Source organism: Hylaeus anthracinus, unplaced genomic scaffold (assembly GCF_026225885.1).
Source record: "Hylaeus anthracinus isolate JK02 unplaced genomic scaffold, UHH_iyHylAnth1.0_haploid 12000, whole genome shotgun sequence".
Classification (NCBI taxonomy): Eukaryota; Metazoa; Arthropoda; class Insecta; order Hymenoptera; family Colletidae; genus Hylaeus; species Hylaeus anthracinus.
Window position 1 is genome coordinate 8,675,466 of NW_026534347.1, and position 21,829 is coordinate 8,697,294.

A 21,829-nucleotide genomic window follows, 5' to 3' on the forward strand; every position below is an offset into this window, starting at 1 on the left:
GTATTAAATTATTTTCTGTGACAGTGTCTATATAAATAAACAACCTAATTTCTTAGACATTGATATTGTAACGGTAATGAAGCGAAATGAATCGTACACAATTCAGTAATGTAACATAAAACATAAAATATTGTGTATATATTAATTATCAATAAAACGAAAGAAACTTTTGGGACAACCTAATATTTTAATATAGTGGTTGAGTTACTTGGTAGTCGAGGGTGTAAATAAAATTCAAGGCCAGCTTCTGTCATTTCAATGAAATATTTCGATTTTTATGATCATTGATATAGAGACGATTTTTCGAGATAATAAGTATTAATCCTTATCGATGCTTTAGACCTGGATCGATTTACCTGGCGCATACATAAAAGATATACCAGGAAGACGCTACTCGATATGAAAGTGCATTGCATGTTTGTTTCTTGAATAGAAATTGCAATCTTGAATTGGATTTCCAATGTTACCTTTTGGAGTTCATTAATCATGTCGTTGGTTCGTAATGCCTATGTTTGAGAAACAGTCTGGGCATTTAATGAAATGCAGATGGTAATGTTATGCCCACATTAATAAATATTAATGTACACAGATACTAATATACATATATTAATATAGATAGTATATATTTATATTATATTAACGTAGAAAGTCCTTTTCTAACTTGTAAACTCTTTCTAAATAAGTCCTAGAAGTGTCAATAATGAATTACTAAATATCACTACCTTCAATCTTTCATTTTTCTCCCTAACACAATGTCACAATCCCATCCAATTGGCATCTAAGTACATTTTTCGATTATTTTGTCCCCGAAACATACAAACTACGTGTCTTCGCGAGGAGATGAACGAGAGGAGACAGAGAGGAGACGAACGGAAGTGGCGTGGAAGTCGAGCGAAGTCGCGAGGTAAGAGGGTGGCTGGCGGAAGGTCTCAGGAGTCGAGTCGTCAAATCGAGCTACCGGAATCGAAATGGCAGGGTAAAATTGGCGCGAGCGTCGATGCATAAAAAGCTCCAAGAGGAGCGGGGGGTGGGGACCGTATATATTCTTTCCGCTTCCATTTCTCCCCGTCTGAGCCAGTTCGCGCTTTCCTTGGCGACTTCCTCGCGCTTTCTCCCTTTCGCCACGTCCTGAGTCGCTCGATGGGTCTCTATAGCGGACTGATATCGACCCAGTCGACTCTATAAATAGACACGCGGGTCGTCGACGGTATTTAGCATTTCACAACGAACTACTTATTCGCGTGGTATGCGTGTACCTGTCAGGGGTAGAGGGACGTGATCGTGGGAAGTAGGCGTAACGATATTCGCGTCGTTGTCCCAGCTGAGGGAAGGGTTGAAATGTCTTTCCGTCTCAACTGCTCCCTTTTGCGAGCTCTGCTTTGCCTCGTTTCCTTTTGATCTCTTTCGACGGGCACCCATCGACGCTTTCTCGTTGCCTCGTTTCGGGACGAGAATTGAGGGAGTCGAGGGCTTGCGGATTGACGCGTGGACTGGCCCGTTTTTGTACTGGATGCACCGCGATATGCATGACCCACTTCAGGAATCGACTTAGCAGTTAAACAATAAAGCGAGTTAGGTCTGGGTTAGGTTTACGTTGACGTTTGGTCATGTTTGATGTTGTTCCGTGGTAATAATTTTCTTTTAACACGTTGACCGTCATGTCACCCACGGCGCTCTTCACTGAACAGCTAAAAAAATCAATTCTGAAAGTCAAGTATCAAAGGAAATGTATTTAAATGAAATTTATAAATTTTACTAAAGTCACTATGTAGTTATTATGTAGTCTCCAATAGTTTAAACATTATTTAATCTTAGTAAAAAGTTCAAGAATATCTGTCTGGCAGTCAACGTGTTAATTGAGACATTATATAACTCTTGGTTGTCGATTCTTTCCAATAATCCTTAGAATCATTTTATTAAATTTTTCTCTTAATTTTAAACGTGAACCATCAACACCTTGAAGTTTCAGTGTCCTTTCCCACAATTTGAAACGTGAAAATTCAGCAGCCTTGAATTTTCAGTAACTTTTGTCTTCAATAACTTACACTGTCCAATATTCTAAATATTCCCGAATTGACAATTATATAGAAATGTTTCTATTTTCAATTATTTTAGTCTATACTATACTTGCATATATAACATGAATTTTCATCTTCTAGTATATCTTCTAGTAGAAATAGTACATAAATTGTGAAACGTGTACAGTAAGGAGGGTTTCCTAATCTTCTTTGATTTTACGTAGAACTCTGTCGACTACTCTGTAAACATTATCTTCGGACTTATATTGATTGAATTCGTACCTGTCGGATAGCCTGTAATCCATTGTTTATAGAATGTCGATTGACAATATTGGCACGCTCCACCAGAACATTAAGCAGGGTTTCCACCAACCCCGAGTAACACCTAGGTATTTCGAGAGGATAAGAGGATTATTGATAAGACGTTTACAAGTTTGGGTCGTGGCACAAGATACGAGATAATCATTTTGAACAAATTTTGCGTGCAGGTCCAGGCTACTAGGATACAAAAATTTTTTAAATAAAAAATTCAAAGGGAGTTTTTTAATTTGTTTAAACGTCCCTCATAACCTTAAACCAGTTTATTTGATAAAACAAACTACATTTATGTACTCCTTTGTCAACTTTGAAAGCGTTCTTTATGTGTGCGGTTTGAGCTTTTCATTCGGTGCCTGATAGTGAACTGCCCTTATTGCTTTGGTTTCGAATATGGAAAGTGAATCTAGCTTAGTTTCATTACTTAAGACAACTTCGTAGCTGTTCGATGCATTAATATACACTATATTATAGCATCTACATGCATGTACTGGGTGTCCCATTTGAATAGTTTAAGACATTCCTCTCAAATGTCTTCGACACTTCAATCTTCTGTTTAGATTGAAACTGCTGAAAGGTTAGATTATTAAATAAATAAAATAGGGGTTCCTATAACTTTCGAATTTTCTCTGAATGATGCTTCGGTGTTTGTTCAAAACAATTAACTAAATAAATAAAATAACACGAAGTAATAAATTTACGATTCCATCTTCTATGCATGATTCAATAGTGTTTGGGACATTTGTGATTATCTTTAAGATTGAAAGGGGACACCCTGTGAGTACTTTTCACCTGCGAAGGCCGTTTACGTCGTGTTTTAACAGGAGCAGTTAACAAACCTGGTTATTACAAGCGTCTAGAGATTATTCCCTCGAGTTTTAACTAATTTACTCGCTAGCAATAACGTAAGCAGGTGTACCGCTTATTCGAGGGATAATTGCATGTGGCGAGGGCGCAGCACGTTCAACTCTGTTCTCCGTTTGCGTCGTCGTTATGGTAGTGATCCAAGTTGTTCCTGAAATTGTTTCTCTTAAAATATAACCACGCGAGATTAATATGGGTCACGTCCCGTATCGTTGAATACAAAGTTAATTATTCTGGATAGGTATTGTAGGAAAAATATTTAGCCTGTACAGTGACTACATTTTTGTTGTAATTTACAGTATAAATATGACAGGGAAAAATTCGTTTTTGAAATTAAAGAGTCGATTCATGTTTGTTTAGTAAATAAAGAAGACACTAGAAGTCATATCGATATAGATTCTTCGTATAATAATTTTTTAATTCATTGTCATGTTAGTCAATGAATATTTTGTTAATGCATTTAAATCCTCATTTATTTTATGTATGTTACCTTATCCTACCATTTTTTTTTTTAAAACGTATTTGCGTTTCAATCTTTTCAAATGATGTCTCGCATCAGAGAACGTTTAACATTTAGAACAGAGTGCCTGATTCGACTAACGCAACAAAGATAATTCTATGACGTTTGAATGAAGTAATACCCCAGGGCGATGTTCAAAACGGCTAATGGAAACGCAAAACAGAGAAATTTCGACATCAGAATCTCATTACGCGTGTAGAAATTCTCTCGACTGCGAAACACTATTAATGCAAATTTACATTTTCGACGGATGGTTCTGAAAAACGGGGCCGCTAAAGGTTCGTTTAAAATTTCTCTTGCTCGACCGTGGATGTCTATTAAACTACCCAACGGCTTGCCAAAATGTCTAATAATGAAATTCCTTACAGATTATTCAGCGACTATTTTCTACCAGCTTTTTATTTATTATAGAAGTAATCGTTATTCGTTGGTTTTCTGGTAGCTGTCATATTTGGAATGTGTCCACAAGTTTGCTAAACTGAATTTTAAAAAGTGTCGTCATTGCAATGGTCATTAGTTTACTTACCTTCGGTGAGCTTTCTTTTTCTCTCTTTTCCCTCTTTTCCCTCATTGGTTTCCTTTATCATAAATATGAAAATCATGAAAATTGCCATGATATAAGTATATAATGATTGCCAGTTTCCCTGCTACAAAGGCAGCTTGGACAACTTTCTACTGTAACAATTGCACAAATTGATTCATCTGTAAACACAGTATTCCGATTACGAATGATCAAACGAGATATTCGGATCTCTGACTGCGTTCATTTACAACGCGGTCACTCAAAACAAGGCCCTGTCATTAGTTGATTGTGTTTCATCTCCTTCGATGCATAGTTTACACCGAGTAATAGCGTAAGCGTCTATGGATTAAGTGCTCGAGTAAAGTTGTGCTTGTTTAGTTAGTGAAACTTCACAATGCAATTGTGGCGAGGTACACGCTTTATTCAATCCTTAATAGTATTTGGTTAAATCAATTTCCAGTTTGTAATAACCTAATAACATTGAACGCTCGAGACGATGATCGTTTATTAGCCACAGTTGACTTTCTACGTACCTCCGCGACGTTTCTTAAAATAGAAATTCGCCGTGTGTGTGGTGCAAGCGTATTTTCAAAACCTTGAAAAATTTAGCTGCAGCAAAATTGCTGCTCTTATAGCTAGAGGACCTTATAGCCTTTGTCATGAGGTTGGTGGTCTATATTCAAACGATTATTCGTGGTTCTATCGATATATTTCTATTCATAGAGTACACTTGATTCACTTCTTATACGGTTTCGAACACGGTCCAGAGACGAAAATTGATTTTACTTTTTTATACGAATTATTCGCTTCAACGTGGTTTCAACAATTGATTGCTTCGGAGCTCTCTGCCGTGCATACAGGCGCATTCAATCCTTTATTTTCTGGCTGTTGTTGTAAATTTGTAAAACAAAGTTTCTAAAAAAAAACTAAAAGCTAGAAAGAAATCTTATGGATTCCAAATTCTAAAGATTCTTCGCAAATAATTGGTCCAATTACAATGAACGTTTCTTGAATTTTGCATTGGACGAATCACTGAAATACCATTTAAAATTTGTTCTGCCAGCGATTAAAGCTAGAAAGTCAGAAATTTAAAAGACAATCGAGCGTACTCATTTATTATTCGGTCTATTCTTCTACCGAGAAAAGAGGGACTAAGGAAGACAGAAACGAGGGTTTGAAAGTTTTCGCTGAAATTTTACTCGGAAAACTTCAAGGACGCTTACAAACGAGGATCTGTTACACGTACTTCTTATTTCGTCAGACCCTATTTTGTTAGACCCTACAAGTAGTTTACGTTCCCCTTCGCGCAGCATGATAAACAGCTTTTCTTCGGAGGTCGTGTTGCTCCTCGAAGATCCGAAAGTATCTTTTTATCAGCTTAAAGAAACGACTCGAGGAGGAACTACTTGACACTCCTTTTACATCGTTTTATATGCATTAACGTTTTTGTGAAATAAACAAATTGTTGCCGCGTTGTGTTTTTATTAATATCGGGGTTTTTGGAAAGTGTCATCATCAATAAAATATCATCGAAATTCTTAATATTGTATTCTATATTCTCAATATTCTATTTTCTAATATTATATTCAATATTCGTAATATTCCTAATATCAATGTAATTCTGTATCGTATACAAAATACGGCAATGTAACAATTATAACATGTTTTATTTAATTTTAAAGTTAGACCGTCTACTTTTAAAACCCCTTTAATTTCATTTCACTCTCATCATTTAAATTAATTTCTATTTATCATAATTCCTATCCCGAGCTCGTTTCACGTTGACAACACTTTTCCCAATCCAGGTAATGTTGAAGACGCGTCGAGGAGTATCGCGGCCGACAGTGGTCTCCGTTAATTTTAATTCTGTCCCGCTATGCACCGTGGCGTTCGATCGATTATCCCTCCGTGAACAGCGCGGTGTTTTTTTATTTTTTTATTTACCCGTTCGCCAGCGGACGGGTGCTCCGAGGGACGGTTTTGAATATTTAATAATTTTCAATTAACCCGGCCCGGTAAGTTAATAAAACTTTTCTCATCTGCATTCGATGGGACATAAAAGGCAGCGGCCGTGATACTCGTCGAGGAACAAGCTTCGCGCCGCGAATAAACCGCGTTCAACCCCTTTCGCGGCGCGGTATATAACTCCGTGTCCTCGATCTTCCGACTCCTCGTGACCCGATAGCTTCCCCGCTGACTTATCTTACGCGAGACAACCGCCGGGGACGGTTCAACGCTTCCAGAAGAGGTCACCGAAGCCGCGCGGATAGACGCGGAACATCGGGAAAACTTGGCCCGAAATGTATTCGAGCGAGCGATACGAAACGGCGAAACTTTTGCCACCCGGCGAAAGTTGTTTCGTAAACGGAAGACTGAGAACACTTTGACGATGATCCGGCGTAGACCAGGGGGATGAATGGGGAACTGGCGGAGTTTGCTTCCGTCTTTCGGAGCTATTCAAAGACCGCGACCGGATTTGTTTCGAACTCGGTGAAATCGCGTTTCATGGATTAACGCGCGAGTAGAAAGGTACAGCGGGAGAGCAAAGTGATAGTCTACGCGTCGATTTTGTTTGTTTGTTTTGTCCGTGTTTTGGGTATTATGCATGTCTCGTTTTATGCAAACATGATAAAAATAGCTTTCACCTGCGAACGTGGTTTACGATGGTAATGGAAGTAAATGTAAATTGATGGTGACATCGATGGGACAAAATAACAGCATGGAAAATATATTTGTATAATAAATGAATTATTTATTTTTATTTTGTAGTTTCAACTTTAATCTGACTAATTTGATATAAACAATTAACTATATTCTACGTCATTGTTGATCGTTTTATTTTTGATAAGAGAAGTAGTTTTAAAAATTACTTGAGGTGTGAAGTTATGAATCGTCGGCTTCACGAAAGTGATATGGAACAATGAACCCACGATTCTCGTTTCCTCGCGCGATTGTGATCAGAATCATAAAGTAACATTCATCTTGATTCTTCGAGGTACTTTGATATGATCGAATGTGGTGCCTATAGAGGGAACCACTGCTTACCAATAGTTGCTTTCGCCTCCATTACTCACCCTGCGCCAACCCTTTAGCTTCCAATACGCTACGAGTTTCTTCCCGAATTTCTTACTGCTAGAGAACGGGAACGATGCTCGATTAATCGATTCTGACAGGAAACCTCACCTGTATTCGTTTCTCTTCGAGGATTCGTGACTGGAATGAACTCGTTCCTCGATACGTCAGTACGAGGGGTACACGTGCCGTGAAACGTTTTCTCGCTTCGCTTGTTTTTAACAGTTTCTTGAAATTGGAAACGTTCGTTTTACGCATTGGTTTAAGTTTTGGAATAAAGAAGAAAAATTAAAATATTGTTTAAAATTAGAACATGAATTTCCAGCTTTTATTAGAAGCTTTATACTAAGGGATGATCAGGCTTTTACCAAATTAAAGAACAATATTTTGCTAACGATACTTGTGATTATTTTTAAAGTTTAAAGGAATTAAATGCTTTACAAATTCATCCAAATTTCAGATGCTCTAGAATTGCTTTTCCCTTTCTTTTAAAGATTTTGTGTAAATATATTCGAGATCACGCATACTCTGAGTATTCATAATGGAAAATCGTGGGTAAGCACAACGTATTAAACGTCGTAGCCGAGTGACAGGTTATTAATAAAAGTCATTCACCCAATCTCTCCTTTCGTCAATATTTACATTTTTCTAGATTTTTTAAGGGAACTAAAGTTTCATACCAAATCAATTTCGCAATTTAATTATAAAATGAACGGATCTGGTCAACGTGTTATTCAAGTAATGACGAATACAAGTATATGACAACAAGTATTGTTAATAATTAATGTAACTATTGTCAGACATTGATTTTTATTACTTGCACTATTCTCGAAAAACAAATAGATAGTACAATATCTCATGTCATATATAGTTGCAGTGTTAAAAATGAAATTAACTCCATTATTCCATTAAATTCAGATGAGCTTTTATATGTTGCAATATAATTTCATTCTATTATTCAAAGCGTAATTTCTGTTCAACGAATAATGAATTAGCTGTTGTTCGGTGGTTATTTGACACTTGAATTTAGATGATAATTTCGCCTGTCTCTGAAAACGAACGTGCCTCGGTACACGTGACACCTGATACCGGATTAGAGGGGCAGTCACAGATACCTTCACTGGACTCGATACTGACGATCATGAAGTCGTGAAACCTGATACAGATTACATCAAAATTATAGTATCCGTTTCGCACAATCGCGTACCACTCCGGAAACCCGGTACAGACAGCTTTGAAACTGTAGGACAGCCGGTGTCGACGACACAGACGATTTTGCGCTAGTGACACGTGACACCAAGAATCTCAGCCACCACGGACATCGGTATAGAAAGATCATGGTGCCAGAACTGCCGACATTGACGATCTTAGATTAGTCTGAGCCATTAATACGACCCACAATTCGTAGATTTCGATTGTCCTAATGGTTTCAACCCTATCAGCCGTTCTGGTAACTTCGTCGATTAGGGCTGGCTTTAGGGTAAGATAGATTAGTCTACAAGTTTCATTTCAGAGAATATTATACACATATCTTCTATTGAACAAATTCAGCACACTTGGTCACCAATAAATGCAAATTCCATAACAGCTAATACTGAACTTTTAAATTAATTTAAGACCTTTGTGTTTAGCTTGTAGAATGGCTTATTGTTAGAAGCAACAGGGCTATTTAGTACAACATAATATACACACACACAACTGACAAAGCTAACCGCACGTTATGGTTCAGCCACATGCCTTTCGGAAATTGAAAAACTCAGAGCTTTAGTGTGGTTTCCGTGGAGCTTGTCTGTCATATAGGAAACCGCTGAAAGTGGTATTTCCAGTTAAACTGGCATGCCTGACAATGGATCGGTTCGAACATAAGTACCTGCAAAAATGTTCGACATAATATTTCGTTGTTCAATTGTAGCTACTCAAATCTTATCGAGTTATATAAAGTCATAATTGATTTATTTCCGATTTTGATATATTTAGAAGCAAATTTCGTTGAAAGTTCCATTTTCGAATTTCTCGTCCAGAACGAGATCATGATTGGTAGTAAAGGTCTGAATACATGAGCTGCTGGTAATCCTACTTTTATATCGATTGGCACTCAGCTCCGCATTACAGCCGCCAAAAGGTTGCTCCAATCCTTTCGGCAGAAATCATTTATCAGTCGAACTCGTTTCATCATTTGAAGTCTGCGAGCTTTATAAGGTACGAGAACCACGAAATTGCACTGGGTGAATGAAATTGTGTACACTACTATAGAGAAATTAGGGACGAAATTTATGAGAAGTAGTGAGGAAACAAAAATATTTAATTTCAGCGTACAATTTATTTCATATTTAAATTGCAAAGAAGCTCAAAAAATTGATCTTTCTTTATTTCTATTCAAAAAGTATAAACATTTAAAAATGTAGGTGGTGCTATAGTTATACTCTACAAGCTTCGTCATGGAGATATTGAGAGTTGTTAGTAAAACTTTATGAAGATGAATACCATTCTCCTTACAGATGAATACCTAGTGCCAATACGAATCGAAAAGTTCTTTTCCATTTTTCGATCCGACGCTTCGTTACGGAGATTTCGTTCAATAAAGTTTCTGCTGTTTCTAAGCGCGCGAACGCATGGCCAGTGGCCACGTGGAGTGCGCGCGAGCGAACAACCGCGTGCTACGAGCGCGCGAGCGCATAGTCACGTGCGGTGAGCACGCGAGCGCATAGTCACGTGCGGTGGTCGCGCGCGCAACCGCGTGGTAAACAAACCCGAGTCCGGCGATGGGCCCACAACAAGAGTGAAATTCAATCGCTTCTATCTCTGTAAGGAATGATTGTATCGAAAAACGGTAAAGGACTTTTTGATTCCTCATTCAACAAGCAATTTATCTTGATAGGTCTCACATTTTTGTTATTACTTTACGTAGTACAATTAAGGGAAAATTCGTTATTTTGCTACGTTAAATTACCAAACTTCGAATTCTTTAAGCTGATCTTTATTATAATGAATCTATATACATAAACTAAGTTTTAATGTGATCGTCATTAGAATTTGGTTATATAAAATTCAACAGCTAACAAATTTTGACTATTGTTGGTCTTTGAACATATTACAAGTGTACAAACTTGACAATTATCAGGTGTAGAAATTAACTTTGTGTCTTTACAGATATCTATTTATAACTCTAGTTTAAATAGAAATATTCGCTGACCATTTCAGCACGTTAGAGTCACACCCTCATAGTAATGAAACGTTATAAAAGAATGTGGAGTTGTATGATTCTTTTTTATAAATAAATCGATTAGCTTGATCACAATACAATATTATTTAATACCTTTTTGGCCTAACAGACACAAATTTCTCAAAACCTTTTCGTATCGATCGAACCGACAACGACTAGATCTTTCGAAGCTTCCGAATGTAATGTTACGCATCTCCATTTCACCACATTTTTTCCCTTCCGAAAGTCGTGAAAAGTTTATCGTCTTCCAAAAGAGGTTGAGGGATGCTTTCAGAATTCCTCGGGGACCCATTGCTCGTGTTTCCAACGACGGTAAAAAATTGCATATACCGTAGTCTGAAATATCACCGTAAAATTGATCGTGTCATAAATATTTATAGCCGCTGCGATGGAAAAGAATTATAATGTAATGGCCTGTTTATTGCTAAGTAAAACTGAATTATCGGTCTCAGCGTTTCAAATAGCTTTCACCTTTTCTTTAAAACTCTTTTAAATGTTACGACTCCTATTTATGGTATATATCGAATTTATGAATTTAAAGCCTTTTCCTTACATTTATAGGTACTCAACAAAAGCGAATAATAGAAATTTATTAAAAATTTACAGACTTCGCGGAGAGATGAAAATGGAGAGATGGAGAGATTGAAAATCAAGTGACAGGATATCTCATGACTAACTGAAAATTTCTATACGACAAATGCACAGAAACCACACCCGCCACTTTACACTTGACACGTTTGCACTTTCCACTTTTCCACTTTTCACTTTTTATATATAAAGATATTATTATCAGTTCGCAGCCATTAGCTCTCGATATTATTCGCGACGAAGGATTGTTCATCACGAATAATACCGATTACCAGGTCTCACCACGTGGAGGTTGCTGCGACTGGAGACCCGGAGATAGAAGGAATCAAACTTCCTTCGATCTCCCTCTATATAGAGTATACATACGTAGATGTATACTCTACATAGAGTCGACGAGCTTAATACTAAGTACGAAACGATGAAAATCAAAGGAAAACAAAGTTTCCTTCGATTTCCAAACTCCAAGTCTGACTCTGCCAAATAATTATTTGAACTAAATGGAAGCTAAATGGAAATCGCGACACGACGCGACCATGTAACTGGACTTACAGAGTCAGTCCCGTTTCCTCTGGTGGGTCTAATTCGTGAGAAAGACGATCAACATCTCCGCCAGTACTCTACTCCCTGCATACTTGCTGCCGAGGGCCCAGATCCCAACCTGACAGTGTACGACGTAGGTAGCACCGCGTCGGGGTGTCTGCCCTGGCGACACCAGCTATGTCTGACGGACGTAGAGCCCCGAAACGGAGTTCTACTCTCTGCACAACGTCAAGAGTCCAGGACACGACTTGCATCCGTCTGACGGCTCTTTCAAGCTGTGCTGCGTCGGGAGTCTGGACTTCGCCTGACGCGTACAGAGAGTAGAAGATTCCTCGGAGGCGTCGATTGACCCTCTTTCAAATCAGACCCACTAGAGGACGGCAACCGACTTCGGCCAGTCACATGGTTGACCATTACACTTATCACATCAACTAATAGTGATCGAAGTGAAGCACGAAATCGCGAGTCCAATATGGACCTACGAACAAACAAAAGAATTGAATAAATGATTAATTATTACTTGACAGAGGCAAACACTCGTACATCCATGCCTTAAAACTAACTTAGGTACATGACTTAAAACTAACTAGACTAAACTAAAGCACACACAAGCAATACCAAGCAAACTAAACTACCCACAACCAATAGACGCGGACGCGCGATTGCGAGATCCGTATCGACCGAAGGATCGTCGAAGAATGAGCTCTCGCCCCTCGTATACCTGGGTCGAGGGTCGCGACTTCTTCGAGCCTGTCGAAGTAGAGAAGGGGAAGGGCGAACAATAACCGCGTGACGCTCAATTCGAAGGCTCGTTGAATCCATCGAGAAAATAATTCGTGAAATATTAATATCACAGCAAAATCATATTCTCTTCATTATTTAAATAATAAGTATTGTTAATAATTAATGTAACTATTGTCAACAAATAATATATAGTTGGTCCAATCAATCGATATTAAAATATACACAAATTTCTCACGATTAATTTCTCTCGAATGAATATTTATTCTGAACCGCAATTGTTATCAATGTGTAATCCAACACTGAATGATACTGTATGTACTGTTTGAGAGAAACCGCGCATGTAAATTCGAGTTTGTTCGCATGTACTTAAAACTGCACGTATATAATATATAATATATCCAGATGTAGCTGGTATAGGAGTGGAACGTCTGGGTGAATCGTGGAACTTATTTCTGTGCATGAATACGAATTGCAGCAATAACCATGAAGGGATCTTTTATTTAACATATTTAATCGTAGCAATTTGCTGGTGGAAATTCGTATTCTATTTAATCTGATCATTCTTCTTTTCTACTCATTCTAAAATATTTATTTTTGGTCTCATTGAATTAAAAGACAGAAGTTCTGTTGATTCGATTAAAAATTGTTTTCATTTCGTATAACGTTGAATAGATTTATTTATTTGGCTGGACAAATTATAAATGACAAAAGAGCTGATCTATCGGTAATTTTTATTTTCAGAAATATTGAAGAATTAAGTACGAATAAACGGTGTTTAATTCATAAGGAGTTGATCGATTGTTGAGATTTGTCGATGCGGGAAATTCACACCTTTTGTTCGATTTCTTCGTTTCGTTTTACCTCGTTACCTTCGCTTTCTCACGTCCGGTAATTAAATCCTCGCAAGAACGCAATATGCAGCTTATTCGAAGGTACGCCCTCGGTGGAAATTCAAATGGATGAATACGGCGTTTCAACGTGCGCGTAGACCGTAGCTAACAATACTCGTGTTGTGAAGGAGCATTTTCACGCGTTTGTGCTTGTTCGCGTGCCAAGCACTCAAATTCCATTCAGTCGTTCGTTCGTTCGTCTTGAATTTTATTAGCAGCGATCTTTCAGCGAAATTCCAGAATTATTACAGAATTATAGAAGTTTCACGAAAACAATTTACTCGCTAGGTACATTATATACTTAAACGTCCAATTTATTTATTTTTCTTAGTTGGAGGGGCAGATCAATATGAAGCTAACCGCAAGGCCAAAGTCTTGTTTTTAGGCAAGTGATCAATGTTCTTAAGCAAGAACGTTAAAAAATACGTTAGTTTTCCATTATTTGTTTCAAACACCTTCATATAAATAATTAAATGAAGATCGATATTTGCATTAAACTATTATTACTTGTGTGAAGATGTTCTTGGAGTCGACTGCCTGTATATAGCCAAATTGCTCGAAGTGCAAAGGGTTAATGTACAACTTCCTACAGGCAGTTATCTTAAAAACATTGATCGTGCAGATACTTCTTCGATCGCTTTGTAAGTCTCGAGAGCGCCAAGCGTTTCGTGTGCGCGTGTTTGGCGCGGAACGATTGGCGGATGAGGTGGGGGAAACGAGATAAAAACATTTCTTCTGATCCCTAAACGGTGCGCGGCGTGCAAGCGCCAAGCCACCCCTATTCGGGGCTGCGGTGGGTGGCGGAACTACAGGGTGGCCAAGAGCCACAGTTGGTTGCGGGCTGTCGTCATGAGCACATTGCGCGTCTTCGACCTCCACGGCGCGACCTCGTGTCCCCGAGAGATCGCATGATCGTACAGGTGCGCGTTGGAATCGCCTTTCCGCGGAAACGGTCCTCTCGAGTTCCTTGTGCTTCCGTCGAGTGAGTGCGAGAACCTTTCGCCGCGGTGAACGTCTCGCGAACACGCCACCAACACTCACCCCTGAACTTCCTTTTCTCCTCCTCTAACCTCGCCCCCTGCTATCCCGTTGAGAAAATCTAGCGCGTTTACTTCGCTTGTCTGCGATAAACTACACATCGACGACAATCCTGCCACTCGCGTCGCGTTCCGGCACGCTGAACCTTGGAAAAAGATTTTTCGAATCGACGAAATATAATTTACATCTTTAACACAGTTTTTCTAATACATCTGGTGTATTTACTTGGTTTGGCTGTGAAAAACTTCTCGTCGACAGAGAAAGTCGACCATTTTGTTCAAGTTCGGTACCTGCTCCTCGAGATATTCGAACTCGAGTAACGAGCTTGTTGACAGTCTCGAGTTTCCATTTGTCCCGGTCATATAGAGATACAGAACTCTATTAAGCCTAAACTAAACCTAAACTACTCGGGAAATATGGAGGGGTCGAAGAGGTTGGCTGTGCCAACGGCACCGTCGCTTCTGTCGAAGATCGAGAGATCTCGAATAGCCGAAAATTGATTTCGCGAGCCTCGACGGGATTCACCGTGACGCAAAGTTGTGGCGCTGGTACGTGGCGGGAGGACGAAGGCGGGACGAGAGGACGGGGAAAAATGCCGGCGACGAAATTGAATCGGGACTGATCTCCATATTTAGACGTCTGCAACGAAATAGGAGGATCTTAAATGTCAGCGGAAGCGGCGCCTCCCCGCGGGAAGTTTCAATTAAAATTTTATTGTGCCCGAGGTGCACGGGCGAATTCGGTCCTAGCGGAGAGGAGCTAGTCCATAAAACGAGGCTTTATCCGCGAACGGACTGTAATCCCGTCGTTAAACACGACGAGCGCGACGAGGATAATTGAGATAAGGGAGTGTAGTTCATCTCGTCGAATCCAGTTCACGAGACGACGATGCCTCGATCAGGTGTCACCAGACTCGACGAAACGTAAGAGCGTTTTCTGTCAGGAGCAGTCCGACTGGAAGCTGCATGTCGGACCTTCTCGTGGAATCTAGTACGACCTTCTAGTTTCAGCTTCTAGTTCGATCTTCTAGTTCGATCTCGACTGTCAGGTCCTGGCGAAACAGTGCAACGACGTCGAGACGTTTGGAGCGATATAGGCCAGGCGGGATTATGTGGGACATTGTCGAAACGGAATGGCGGATCGCGTTTAAAATATTTATGAGACACACGAGCCGCGAAAGGTCAGAGGACATCCGATCGTAAAAGGTCGGTTTCGGCTACCGACGAGTCACGTTCCCATCGCGGCGACCGCGAGCCTCGTCGGAAAAGAACACGGAGTTTCTGGGCCTTTTCCGTCCGCGCTCGCGTCGAACGTGAAACTGGGACGCTCTATCGGCGAATGAAAAAAGTTGTGCTTCGGTGCTCGCGAGCAAAGTTCCAGCGGACGCTGGGAGGTGCTGTCTCGAGAGCCAACTTTTCTCGCGGCTCGATAGACTGTTCGAGGATCGGACCCCCTCTGATAAACCGTCGCGCGTCCTTTCGAAACGTTTGTGATTCTCTGTGATCTTCGTTCGTCGTTAATATTTCGAGGCTGTCTTACACGGCACACCGGAAAGTATCGTTTAATTGCGTAACGCGAGGAAAAGAGTTGGTGGCATCGAGATCGAACGCACGAGGACCCAATGTCGCGTCGCGACGAAAGAATTCAGGACCTTCCGAGAATGTCGATCTCGTCGCTTGCGCTGATGTGGAGAACCGAGAGGTGTAATCCGTTTAAAAAGATCTCCAGGTGAGTCTCGAGGCAGTGATAACTATGACAGGAGCCTCGCGAATCGACGAGACGTGCGCTGAATTTCTTTCCAACTCGTTTAACGATCTTCGGTGAAATTCTATCGTAACATCTCGTAATTCAAACTTTTATGGAGAATCAAGAAGCAAACGAGACGTGTTTCTTGTCCTGAAGAATCATCGTTGGAATTCTATCGTAATACGAGAAACTTCTATCGAAAACCAGGAGGCGTAATCCGTTCAAAAGGGTCTCAAAATGCCAAGGAGTCTGGCGAAGCAACCTCGAAGGAATCATCCAAAGGTTTTTAAACCGATCTAGGCACCGAAACCTCGTTAAGCGGAAATCTGTGAAAGCATAATCACCGAGCGAGCTGTATTCATCGTGGTTCACCTACCCTCCCCTGTTTTTTTTTTTTTACATCGGTTCTCCATCAAATTTCCGAACGTGGTCGCTATACCCAGGCCGCCAACTAGGTGATCGTTTAACGCTGCGAGGGCGAATTGTCTGCGGACGCGGAAAACTCGGTTACGGGAACTAATCGCCGCCGTGGGATTGAATCAAACCGCGAACGAGAGGACGATACCGCGGTTTCTGTGGAAAAACACCCTCTGGAGACGGGGAGACGTCGAGTAAAGCTGTTCGAGGGAAGAAACGAGAGAGCGGAGGAGGGTTGTTTCGTCGAACGAACTCGGATAAGATTGAGTTCCGAGGGGACTCTCGAGGAACGTCCTGAAGGAACAACAGAGGATCGTTATCGAGCGAATTTGAATGTGGAAGTCTGGATTTAGTTCGAACGAGAATGTAATCGTCCGCGGTTGATGGGAGGGATGAAACGATCTTAGATCGGCAAAGCCGAGCTCAGCGTCTCTCCTCTGTCACAAAGTGATTTCAACGAGGGGGCCAGGCTCGTCATTGTGTCCCAAATCGACGAATGAAGCGGTCCGCGAGTTCTAGGGTCGCGTCGAAAATTTTAAACACGACGAAGTGCATTGTGTAGTGGGTTGCAGATTCGAGACGACCATGGACAGAAGAGAGGCTCGTCTTGCCGTTCGACAGGTGAACGGTCGGTGGTCGTGCACGGTCGGCAAGACGGCTTCGGGATGCTGCACGCTGTTATGCTAGGTAGCGGTCCGGGCCGAGGGAGACACGAATGGTATCCAGGATTTTATTTGCAACGTCGACGACTTGGATGCAGGATGAACCGCGGGGAACAGGAGACCCTATTCCGGCAGAGCCGGCAGCTCACGAGGATCGTACATTCCCACGAGGACCTCGTGCTGAGCGTCCTCAAATCGCCGATCAGTCAGCACCAGCACCAACAGCAACGTCAGCAGTACCATCACAGCCATCACTGTCACGAGCATCATGTTAACTGCCAAGGTCATCAGAATCATAAGAAGTGCACGCATTCAGGTACACTCGGATATTAACTGCGCCTCGACACGAACGGATCGCGAGGATTTCGAGCTGGTCTTTCGGATACTTTCGACGGGGGAGGGGGATTCGTATTTGTTTCGTTTCATCGGTGGTTCCGTACTGCGAGATTTTACTCGTCGAGGATTTTACTCGTTTGGAAGGGTTCCAATTGGTTTGATAATTAGAAGGAGTATTTTTAGGTCTGGTTTTCAATTGGTTCGATGATTAAAATTAGTACTTATTTTTTAGACTTTCCAGAGAAATCTTTATACAAGTTAATTTTAGGTCTAATTTGCATCTTTAATTTTCCTCGACGTTTTAATCCATCGTTTCTGGGTCCTCCGCGGGAAAAATGATGGATTGAAATGTCGAGCAAGATTAAAGCTGCAAATTAGATTTAAAATCGAATTACAGTCAGCCCCATAAATATTCATACCCTTTATATCTATTGAAGAAATTTGTTTAATTTAAATGACAGGCTTCATGTTTCCAAATCAATTTTTCATTATAAATATGTACATAAATGAACTTCTTAACGCCACAATGGATACTCTCTGGAATTTCAAGGTTAAATGCTGATCCATCCATCTTAAAAAACTGTATGTGACTTTCCTATCTCGACACAAAAGCAAAATAGCAGGAGATTAATTGCTGTGTTACATGCACTCCTCGGTACCATCTATCTTTTGCATAAAACATATATAATGCCTATAGAGACTTTCTACATCAAATACCAAAACAAATGTTAACAAGTTGGTTTTTAACACATTACCACGTAATAATAATTAATCGATATTTATCTGATACTTTTCTGACATTTTAATGCTTAATTAAAATGTTATCGGAAAATTAGTAAATACGAAGGAACGTTAACAAGCTTGTTATCGACGTATTACGATGTAATAATAAGCCAACGATATTTATCTGATATTTTTCACAAGTCCTTGTTACCACCTGAAAGGTGATCAATACAAATTGCATTCATTATTTACCGTTACTATTCCATTGCAAACGTCAGCCATCCTTATCAATATGAGACTGATAGATTGTTCTTCTATCGACACTCAAATTACGAAACACCCTGTACGATGTAGCTTCAACTAGACTTTCATTACAAAAACTTGAAAATCGTTTTGCTATCGACAAAGAGAATATTTGTTCCTGTTACACAAATGTTTTTTCTTTTATTTCAAACAAATTCAAATTGGAACTTTTATTCATCCGTTCCTTTTGGAACGTACAAAGTGTCAATTTTTATTACAAAAGTTTAATCTTAACAATTTCAAACCTATCGAGGGAGTCCCATAACTATTTGCATATCTGATTTAATATTTTAACACGGTTGGGTTTGGTCCTCGTTTGATTCGCGTGAAGCTTTGAAATCTGAAATCTCCAGTCGCTCGAGAGACCGCCGTTGGCAGAACGAGTAATTAAATCAAGCACGCGTATTATCTACGCCCGTACGGAACCATTTATCAAAGCCTACCGAGTTGTTTTCTATTCTTGCTCGTTCCACGTTCCGAATTATCAACTTGCCTTCGCGAAAGTTACTTGTTCAGCGGCTTCGCGGAATCAGTTCGATCTTCAAAGAGCAGTCCACCTTTAATTAACAAATTATTTGCCGCCTCGGTGGTCATTGTTTTCGCGTTGACGGTTTCCAGTTCGTCCAAGGAAAGTTACTTTCGCGGCACGAAAGTAGACTCGAAACTGTCCTCGTGGCTTTTACTCGCCTTCTAGCTTTACGGCACGTTAAAAAAAAAAAGGAGGTGGGCAAAAAGAGACCTTAGATCCTTATTTCGTATTATACGGGGCTTCTTTGGAAGAAAAGCTGCGGCGAGTAATCTTCTTTTAATGGAACTGATTCGACAAACCCGAACAAGATCCCCCTGCTTCGATTCTTAGTCTTTTTTTCAGATTTTCCTTGACTTTACGTCACGTTCATTGGAAATTATTTATAACGTGTATTTAATCGCTGCAAAGTTGATTCTGGACGTAACAAACCAATTGTTTTCACTGCTACGTAAAATGTTTTACTGTGTATTATCTGCTTTTTGTATGGACAAAAGAGGAATTTTAGTATTTAAGTGGGTCTACAACCTTTTTATAGTTTCTATTGTAAAACGTCGTAGAATAGTTTATACCATAACTGCTATGTATTATTGCCTTTAAAATATTGAAACTGTGGTATGATATTACATTTTTACATTTTGCTTCGATATATTAATATTAATTTCATTCGATTCAATTTAAAATCTTTATTTTCTCTTTATATTCCATACAAAGTCCCATAAGATTTAGAACTAGTGACCAATGTGTAATTTTTAATAAAAATTTGATCAAGTATGTAGCATAAAATCTGTTCATACGAGGCTTTGTTGTCAGAAAGTTAATTTAAAATGATGTCGAACGTATGTGAGATTGATACACGCTTTGGCTGACGTGTCTGACTATAACTGGTTAATTCTACTTGCGTTGGTCTTCGCAAAAATGGATCGAGGTATAAAACGTATTTTTCCCTTATCGATTTTACTAAATTCTAACAAATTTGATTTAGTTAAAGTAGATAATCTCACATGTGTGGAAATTGAAGGATAATAATTTCATTTTTAGTAAAAATCACTTACTTGAGATTTCTTTAGAGTGCTCAATAAGTAATATGTCTCTTAATGAGTCTTTTCCTATCGTCTTCGGTTTGAAGTTCCACAAAATTTACAAAGCCAAGCATAAGTATTCTGCAGTAAAAAGAATCTTCTTTGTGCTTCGTATTGGGTTAGATGTTACAGTCAGTCTTCGTAAAGCGAAATTACACGACGCTGTCCACATTCTTACTCGTAGTTGCACACTCTCCTTAACCTGGAGCTGTTTCTTCTTTCTCCTTCAATAGAAGTAATGACTAACGGATAGACGCATTAGCGAGATCACGCTAAAGTGCAAGCATACTTAACGAATTTCTTAAATTGGCTTTCTTATAAACAGTCTCGTACGAACAAATTTAATTTCACATTTTCAATTTGTTCTTTCATGGATTTTTATTGAAATATAAATATATTTTTTTAAATCACCGTTAGTATACAACCATAAATTACTGCAGCTTGCGAAACACTGTATATAAACAATTCTGAGAGTTCAGACATTATGTCTAGGTTTTAGCACGTTGGATACTTGATTGCAAAAGTTATAAACCAAGTTAAATCATAGTGGATTCCACAGCAATGTATCATTTCACTACGTGCTTTATTACTTTGCGAAAGCAGATACTACAATTGTGATTAGACGTATATTTGTAAATACTCGTACAATTTATCATGATTAAACAGAGTGATTAAAATGTCAATTATTTCCAGCGAACGTGTTGCGATGTTTTTCCTGAAGATAATATTTATTTGTGGATCCTTCGTCCTCTTTGTAATTGTTGTTCATTTAATTTTAGCAGTTTTCGATTATTTATTTTCTTTTTGTACCTAGTGTGCAAATATCTCAAAGTCGAGATGAAAATTCTTTCATTTTTAGAGCACATTTTTTGCGAAGTGATAATCATATTAGTTTACATCAAAGTTTTGGACCTTTCCATTGAAATGATAGCGAATAAATAAATTTAATATTTCAAAATTATCTCAGTATTAAAGAAACTTTTAAAAATTCTGTTATCTGAAATACATTTTCCTTTGTAATCTTCATGAATTATTACACGATTTACTTATAATTTTCATCTACATTTTCCGAAGAGGAGATGGTTGCTGAGGCGTTGAATAAACCTAATTATTACTTGCTGATTAGTGAACTCTAAATGGCGAAAGCTGTTTACCTCGACTTCACATCGTTCGTCAGTTTTTGTACGGCAGTTCGTCCAAGCGTCGAATGTTTGTGAGTTCGTCGTGTCGTGTCGCAGTTTCTTAAATTTTTAACGATCAATGGAGGACCCCTGCAGTCTCCGAGCAGGTTGCAAAGAACCCTATTAGCCGCCTTCCTCGAGCGTGGTGGGAACATCACGTTTTCGTCGGCAAAAAAATACGAAACGTTGGGGATTCCATCGGGGTAGGAAACAGGGACGTCTACGCTGGGATCTCGATTGTTACTTTGTGATTGGAGCACGTAGATCCTCGATCCTCGACACGGCAATTTGTCAGAGAAGACCAAACATTTTACGGACACGCTAACACCGATATTAATGGCGCTACGTGCGTTATTATATTTTTATTTCTACTCGATAAATTCGCGAACGCTTTTATTACATCGTCGATTTACTACCTTTTCAGGATATTACATAATTTTTTAACGAGATAAAAATTATCGTCGCACATGCTTTTGTCAACAGAAGAATATTATTTTATTCGATTGAATTTGAACCTT

At 39.4% G+C, this 21,829-nt stretch overlaps 1 protein-coding gene across 6 annotated transcripts in view; it reads left to right on the forward strand.

Annotated features, from left to right (window-relative positions):
* Window positions 1-14,962: 14,962 nt before the first annotated feature.
* LOC128890150 (potassium voltage-gated channel subfamily KQT member 1) overlaps window positions 14,963-21,829 on the forward strand; it is a 76,314-nt gene continuing 69,447 nt past the window's right edge. For 4 of the 6 annotated variants that reach the window (XM_054148387.1, XM_054148392.1, XM_054148388.1 and 1 more), the window contains exon 1: window positions 14,963-17,476. In XM_054148387.1, coding sequence (XP_054004362.1) covers window positions 17,164-17,476 — 313 coding nt within the window. In that variant the 5' untranslated portion in view covers window positions 14,963-17,163. The remainder of the gene's footprint in view (window positions 17,477-21,829) is intronic. The other 2 variants (XM_054148391.1, XM_054148393.1) reach the window with 1 other exon arrangement.